The 7,475-nt window shown below is 36.0% G+C and overlaps 1 protein-coding gene across 1 annotated transcript; it reads left to right on the top strand.

Annotated features, from left to right (window-relative positions):
* Positions 1-2,758: 2,758 nt before the first annotated feature.
* On the top strand, positions 2,759-5,101 carry LOC126964872 (eukaryotic initiation factor 4A-III). Its single transcript, XM_050808191.1, has 5 exons — positions 2,759-3,159; positions 3,246-3,581; positions 3,701-3,923; positions 4,082-4,336; positions 4,773-5,101. Exons 1-5 carry the CDS (start codon positions 3,009-3,011, stop codon positions 5,023-5,025), a joined length of 1,218 nt encoding a protein of 405 aa, XP_050664148.1. The 5' UTR covers positions 2,759-3,008; the 3' UTR covers positions 5,026-5,101.
* The last annotated feature ends 2,374 nt before the right edge of the window (positions 5,102-7,475 follow it).

Raw genomic sequence — 7,475 nt, 5'->3', positions numbered from 1 at the left:
ACACATGGGACTCATCGCGAAAAGTATTTAATCGACGAAAGAAAGGAGTTTCGGTTGAAGGATTTAAAGGTGTCTTTAAAGATAAAGCTATTGGTCGAGTATATACGGTACATCCAAAGAATGCTGAATGTTTCTATTTACGTCTACTACTTCATGAAGTATGTGGACCAACTTCTTTTGAAGATCTTCGAACAGTAGATGGTTACATTTGCGAAACGTATCGTGAAGCATGCCAGCGTCGTGGTTTATTAGAAAATGATAATCAATGGGAGCAGGCAATGAAAGAGGCAGCAGAAACAGCAACAGCGAATCAACTGCGAGAACTCTTTGCTATAATTCTAACATCGTGTAATCCTTCAAATCCGAATAGACTATGGCTGAAATATCGTGATAGTATGAGTGATGATATTCTAGCAAGACTACGTAGAGAAAATCAAGATATGAATATTACATTCAACGATAATATTTATAATGAAGCTTTGATAATTTTAGAAGATCGATGTTTCGCAATATGAAATCAAACTTTAGTTACTCTCGGAGTGCAATCTCCTAAAAGAAACGAATTAAGCGTGACTAATTCTGAATTATCAAAAGAACTTAATTATAATAAAGATGAATTGCAACGTTACATTGAAGAATATGAACCAAAATTAACACGAACACAACGAATAGAATATAACACAATAATAAATCGTATTGAGACGAATGCAGGAGGAATAATCTCTTTAGATGCACCCGGAGGTACTAGAAAAACTTTCCTCATTAATTTGGTCCTAGCTACAATTCAGGTGAAAAATGAAATAGCATTAGCATTGGCATCCTCTGGAATTGCCGCGACATTAATGGAAGGTGGAAAAACGGCACATTCTGCACTAAATTTGCCATTAAATGTAGCTGAACAAGAATTCCCAGTCTGTAATATCACAAAATTTTCTGTACGTGGCCAAATTTTAATAAGATGCAAACTTATAATATGGGATGAGTGCACGATGGCTCATCGAAAATCACTGGAAGCGCTGGATAGAACATTACAGGATCTTCGGAAAAATACAAAACTAATGGGAGATGCTTTATTGCTACTATCAGGGGATTTTAGACAAACGTTACCAGTTATTCCAAAATCAACACCAGCTGACGAAATTAATGCATATTTAAAGCGATCAATTTTTTGGAACAATGTTGAAAAGTTATCACTGACAGAAAATATGCGAGCGTTAATTACTGGAGATCCAAAAGCACAAGAGTTTGCCGACAATCTTTTGAAAATTGGGAATGGCACCTACCCACTAGATCTACAGTCTGGTAAAATAATTTTAACTGAAGAGATATGTCATGTGGTAGACACCGAAGAACACCTTATAGACAAAATTTATCCATCCATACAACAAAATTATTTAAATAAAACATGGTTGTCTGACCGAACAATTTTGGTTACAAAAAATGATGCAGTAAAACGAATAAATGAAAAAATACAGGAAATGATACCGGGAGAGGAAAAAATCTATAAATCAATAGATACAATGATGAATCAAGATGAAAGTTTAAACTTTCCAACGGAATTTTTAAATTCATTAAACCCACCTGGTATGCCTTCTCATGAATTAAAGCTAAAAATTGGATCACCAGTCATATTAATGCGAAATCTTAATACGCCAAAATTGTGCAATGGTACAAGATTATGCGTAAAACAAATTTTGAACAACATCATTGAGGCAGAAGTTCTCACTGGCAAAGAAAAAGGAAACTTGGTTTTTATACCAAGAATTCCAATAATTTCGAATGATTTACCATTCTATTTTAAACGTTTACAATTTCCTGTACGATTAGCTTATAGTATGACTATCAATAAGGCGCAAGGTCAGACGTTCTGATTTTGTGGAGTTAATTTAAAAGAATCCTGTTTTTCACATGGTCAACTTTATGTAGCTTTTTCACGCGTAGGACAGAAAGAAAATTTATTTGTTTATGCACCAGAATGCAAAACTGTAAACGTAGTATATAAGAATGTATTTCAATAAAAATGTTTAGGATATCAGTTAATGTTAGATGATAAAAGATATTAATGTCAACTTAGTCGTAAGATTTTAATGTAAAAATAAGTAAGATCAATAAATTAATAAGAAAAAAGAAAATGTGTCTTTTATGTGAAAAAATTGTGAAGTAAGTAGTGATAGATTATTAACATTAACAAATAAGTATACAATTAAAAATGACCCAGCGAAGCGGGTATTCATAGCTAGTAATCAATTAAAATAATTCGTATAGTATACGCCGTATAAAAAATATTTTTTAGTACGTTTTTAGTAGAATATAAAAATCAGGATATTCTTTATTTCAAATAAATGTGTATGTGACCCTTGTGCCTCTTGCACTTCACAAAAGGTTAACCAAAGCTACTAAATAACTAGTACAATTGATATAAACGTTTAATATTTTACTGTTTTAGCCTAAGTTTTTAATAATGGAGACAATACTAGCTACTATAATTATTATATTTTATGAAACTTCTCACTCACTGCACAGATGTCTCTTCTCATTTTTCAAGAAAGAATAACGATTACCGAATTGTGTGATATAAAATAACCTTTAATTAACTGTGGCTTCAATGAAGACTTGGCTGTATGGGCTTTTGACCCCTTTGCCTGTCCAGATGGACGAACAGAACCAAAAAAAAAATTACTATTAATTGTATTCTCTAAGTTTTTATGAAACCGGCCATATTGTTTTTACTTCTATGATTCTGATTTCTGTCAACAAATTATCAAATTGTTTCTCACATCTCAAATCTCAATAGCTTGTCACGAATATTTAGTAGTGGTTATTTTACAAATATTATAATTTAGCTTTATTTGAAAAGTAATACATATATAGTAAATAATACTGTTTTGTTCAGTACGTGTTTAACATAATATATTATAAGAAACTATATTGAAGGATTCTTCTACTGAATTTACATGTCAGATTGAAGCGTTTAGAAAGTTTTGAGTAAAACAGTATAAATAAACAGGATGACGGCATCGGAAGTATCTCACAATCGCAAAATAATATCAGAAGATTTGTCTAATGTCGAATTCGACACTAGTGAAGATGTGGAAGTTATCCCGACATTTGATACTATGGGATTGCGTGACGAACTACTTCGGGGAATATACACATACGGTATGTTGCAATTACTTTCCTCCGCTATATAATATGAACTTTGAATGTACTAATAATATCAATCAATCATAATTTTCTTATTTTAGGTTTTGAGAAACCATCAGCCATTCAACAACGTAGTATCCTACCCATTGTAAAAGGGAGAGATGTCATTGCACAAGCACAATCAGGAACGGGCAAGACTGCAACATTCTCAATTTCAATACTGCAGTCACTGGACACTACTCTCAGAGAGACACAAGTGTTAGTGCTGTCCCCTACCAGAGAATTGGCAACACAGATTCAGAAAGTAATCCTTGCTTTGGGAGACTTCATGAATGTTCAATGTCATGCCTGTATTGGAGGAACTAATTTGGGTGAAGACATAAGAAAACTAGACTATGGGCAGCATGTTGTCTCAGGAACACCAGGAAGAGTATTTGGTACTAATTTTATAACATTTATTTTGTATCTTTTTTATTGCTAAAAGTCAATGATATCAATATGAATTCTTGGCAATGATTGTTTTAAGAATATAAGTAATTTGTATAAATATTTTCAGATATGATTCGAAGACGTGTTTTGAGAACAAGATCTATCAAAATGTTAGTGCTTGATGAAGCCGATGAGATGTTGAACAAAGGTTTCAAAGAACAGATTTATGATGTTTATCGTTATTTACCACCAGCAACACAAGTTGTTCTCATATCAGCTACATTGCCACATGAGATTCTTGAAATGACATCTAAGTTTATGACAGATCCTATAAGAATTTTGGTGAAGCGGTAAGATTTATCTCTATAGCTATTTAGTGAGACTATAGCAACCGCAATTTTTTATTCCAATAGTTAATAGTTTCATATTTCAATTAAAAATATAATATTGTATCTTTCTAAATATTGACAGTAGGTTTATGCTGATAACATATCTTTGTATTTCTTAGTGACGAGTTGACACTAGAAGGCATAAAACAGTTCTTTGTAGCTGTCGAACGTGAGGAGTGGAAGTTTGACACACTGTGTGATCTGTATGATACACTGACAATCACACAGGCAGTTATATTTTGTAACACTAAGAGGAAGGTAGATTGGCTGACCCAGAAGATGCAAGAAGCAAACTTTACAGTCAGTTCCATGCATGGTGATATGCCACAAAAGGAAAGAGATAATATAATGAAGGAATTCCGATCGGGCCAAAGGTATATTTGTTTATTAAGAAAGCTTACCAACTAGTATATTAAATATCATGAAGATGTTTATTTAAAGGCACATAAGTCATATCATTGTAGAAAATTTTAATGGTTGATTCCATAGCTTTGTTTTTTTGTGAAAAAAAGATATTTGACTGCCACACTGTAGCCACACCACACTCCACTTTACATTATCCTTCAGTTTAGTTTTTTGCATGTATATTGAATTTGGCTGCAGGAATCAGGTCAAACAGCTCTTTCCAACACTCTATGTTACATATGGAAGTGCATTGTAAAAGTCCAACCTAAGACATGCCTGGTATTTTTTTAATTTGTGAATTTCGCTGCTTCCGGAAGGCAAACAGAGAACCAAATATTAGCTATTTATTTATGTTGTAGTGGGTGACTGTTATAAACTGACAATATAATTTGAATTTACTTACAGCCGTGTACTAATCACAACTGATGTATGGGCAAGAGGAATTGATGTTCAACAAGTGTCATTGGTCATCAACTATGATTTACCCAACAATCGTGAGTTGTATATCCACAGAATTGGCAGATCTGGCCGTTTTGGACGTAAGGGTGTTGCAATAAACTTTGTGAAGTCTGATGACATCAGGATCTTGAGAGACATTGAGCAGTACTATTCTACACAGATTGATGAGATGCCAATGAATGTTGCTGATTTAATCTAAGTTTATTTGATTTTGTACTTAGTATATTACCATTTCTATAATTACACCTGTGTAATAAATAAATATTAAATATAAATATATGGCTATTTTCTGAACATAATGTGTACTGTAAACTTTCTCTTACATTAATAAATTAAAAATAAATGAGACACTGACTACTAACCTCAGAAAGTATAACTACAGTGGTGCATACCATTATATGTGGTACATCACATTTTTTGTGATGAAAAAAAGCAGCCTGTTTTTCTTGCTGATAATGTTTGAAAGCATATTCAAATCGTTATTGATCTGAGGCAAATAACTGGCGTAATTTTTGAATAGGTAATAGTTTTGAGAACTAAGAGAGGCAAAAGCTCGCAATATCAATGCTATGTTTGGATAGGGTACAACTATAAACACACGCGTACGGGGCTGGGGGTATAAGCGGGGAGTCATACAAGGCGATGTCATATCGCCCAAGCTGTCCACCGCTGCGTTGGAAGATGTCTTTAAGCTTCTGGACTGTAACGGACTGCACAACAACATCAACGGCGAATACATCACTCACCTTCAATTCGCAGACACTATCGTAATCATGGCAGAGGCCATGGAAGACTTAAGCCATATGCTCAATGGCCTCAATACAGCTTCCCAAGGAGTAGGTCTCAAAATGAACATGGACAAGACGAAGATCATGTCTAATGTTCATGTCGCACCTCTCCCATAACAATTGGGAACTGTACTCTCGAAATTGTCGACGAGTACGTCTACCTCGGACAAACAATCCAGTAAGGCAGGTCCAATTTCGAGAAAGAGATCACTCGTCGAATCCAACTTGGATTCGACAGTTCGGAAGCTCCGTAAAATCTTCTCATCCTAAATACCGCAGTGTCTGAAGACAAAGGTTTTCAACCAGTGTGTGTTGCCAGTGATGACTCGTAAAAGATATCGTACGTACGTACCATAAGTACGCAGACGTGGTCGCTAACTATGGGCCTTATGAGAAAGCTCATGGTCGCTCAGAGGGCTATGCTCGGAGTTTCCCTGCGAGATCGAATCAGAAATGAGGAGATCCGTAGGAGAACCAAAGTAACCGACATAGTCCATACGATTGCGACACAAATTTGCCAGTGGGCAGGGCACATAATTTGACGGACAGAATATGGCCCTTGGGTCAGTAAAGTCCTCGAGTCCAACACTGGATGACGTCGTCGTACCCCCCCCCCCCCCCCCCCCCCACACACACACACAAGATGGACCGACGATCTGGTCAAGATCGCCGGAATACGTTGGATGAGGGCAGCGCAAGACCGATCGTCATGGAAATCTTGATGATTATAATGACTGACAATTGACAGTGAAGGTACTGCGTAACTTTGCTTCATGGGTGCAGTATAATTGTACATCATACAAAATAAGGTAAATTTTATTTTTAAGGAGACGACAGCAAGAAGGGTCCTATCGTTCCTTAATGAAAAAAAACAAAAAACAACTCCAGGAAATCTCTTGTATTGCTGACGATGTAGTACTAATATCTGACAGTGTGCGAGAGCTACAAGAAGACTTAGAAAGATGTACAGAGTCGCTGGAACAAAATTAGGTTAATTTAAGGAAACCACACAAGTACAGGCCGGGATCATTTTGGAGGAGACGACAACGAGAAGGGGCCTATCGTTACTTAATATAGGATTTAAAAATAGAAAACAGAAGTGGATACAGAAATTTTGTTAGAATGAAAGTTGCACTCCAAATTTCTATGCAGAATACACTACACATCGAGATGCCATCACTCCCTCAGAGCAATGATTTTTTTAATGCAAAAGGAGGACAAACGAGCGTACGGGTTATCTAAAATAATAAATAATCTATAAATGATCACCACCACACACATTCTCTTGCAACACAAGAGGAACCACACAAACATTGCCGGCCTGTAAGGAAGGCGTACGCGCTTTTTTGGTAAGCCTTTGAACGAATCCCAAGGAGATTGATATGGCAGGCGCTCAGAGCGCACAGTATAGTTGAATGCTACATAAGTATCATTAAAGATACAACAACGTCCAAACCTGCGTCAGAAGCTCAGCCGGTCCATCCAACAGCTTCGATATAAAAGTTGGCGTTCATTAGTGCACTACGCACTAAGCCCTCTGCTATTTATTTAATGTAGTCATGAACTATCTGACAAGTTAACGTCACATACCCTTAAGATCTGGGAAAGAGTTATGGTCAAGAGACTGTATTAACTCACAACAATTTCACCAAATCAGTGCGGCTTTACTGCGGGAGTGGGCACTATTGATGGGGGAGTGGGCAATACATACCTTGAGGATACTAATGGACAAGTACAAAGCCCTTAAAAAGGATCTGCATATGGTCTTTATAGATCTGGAAAAAGCTTTTGACCGAATACCTCGTCGGCTCATTTGGCAAGCACTCAGGGCCCAAAAAGTACCGGAACAGTACATAAGTAT

The sequence above is a fragment of the Leptidea sinapis genome, chromosome 6 (assembly GCF_905404315.1).
Source record: "Leptidea sinapis chromosome 6, ilLepSina1.1, whole genome shotgun sequence".
NCBI lineage: Eukaryota > Metazoa > Arthropoda > Insecta > Lepidoptera > Pieridae > Leptidea > Leptidea sinapis.
The sequence above is the reverse complement of the archived record's forward strand: the minus strand, read 5'-3'. Positions and strand labels throughout refer to the sequence as shown.

Bases quoted from the DNA above. Each gene is read 5' to 3' on its own strand.
- LOC126964872 (XM_050808191.1), top strand. From the start codon at position 3,009: ATGACGGCATCGGAAGTATCTCACAATCGCAAAATAATATCAGAAGAT. The intron at 3,924-4,081 runs GTAAGATTTATC...TGTATTTCTTAG, and splicing joins ATAAGAATTTTGGTGAAGCG to TGACGAGTTGACACTAGAAG. The intron at 4,337-4,772 runs GTATATTTGTTT...ATTTACTTACAG, and splicing joins GAATTCCGATCGGGCCAAAG to CCGTGTACTAATCACAACTG.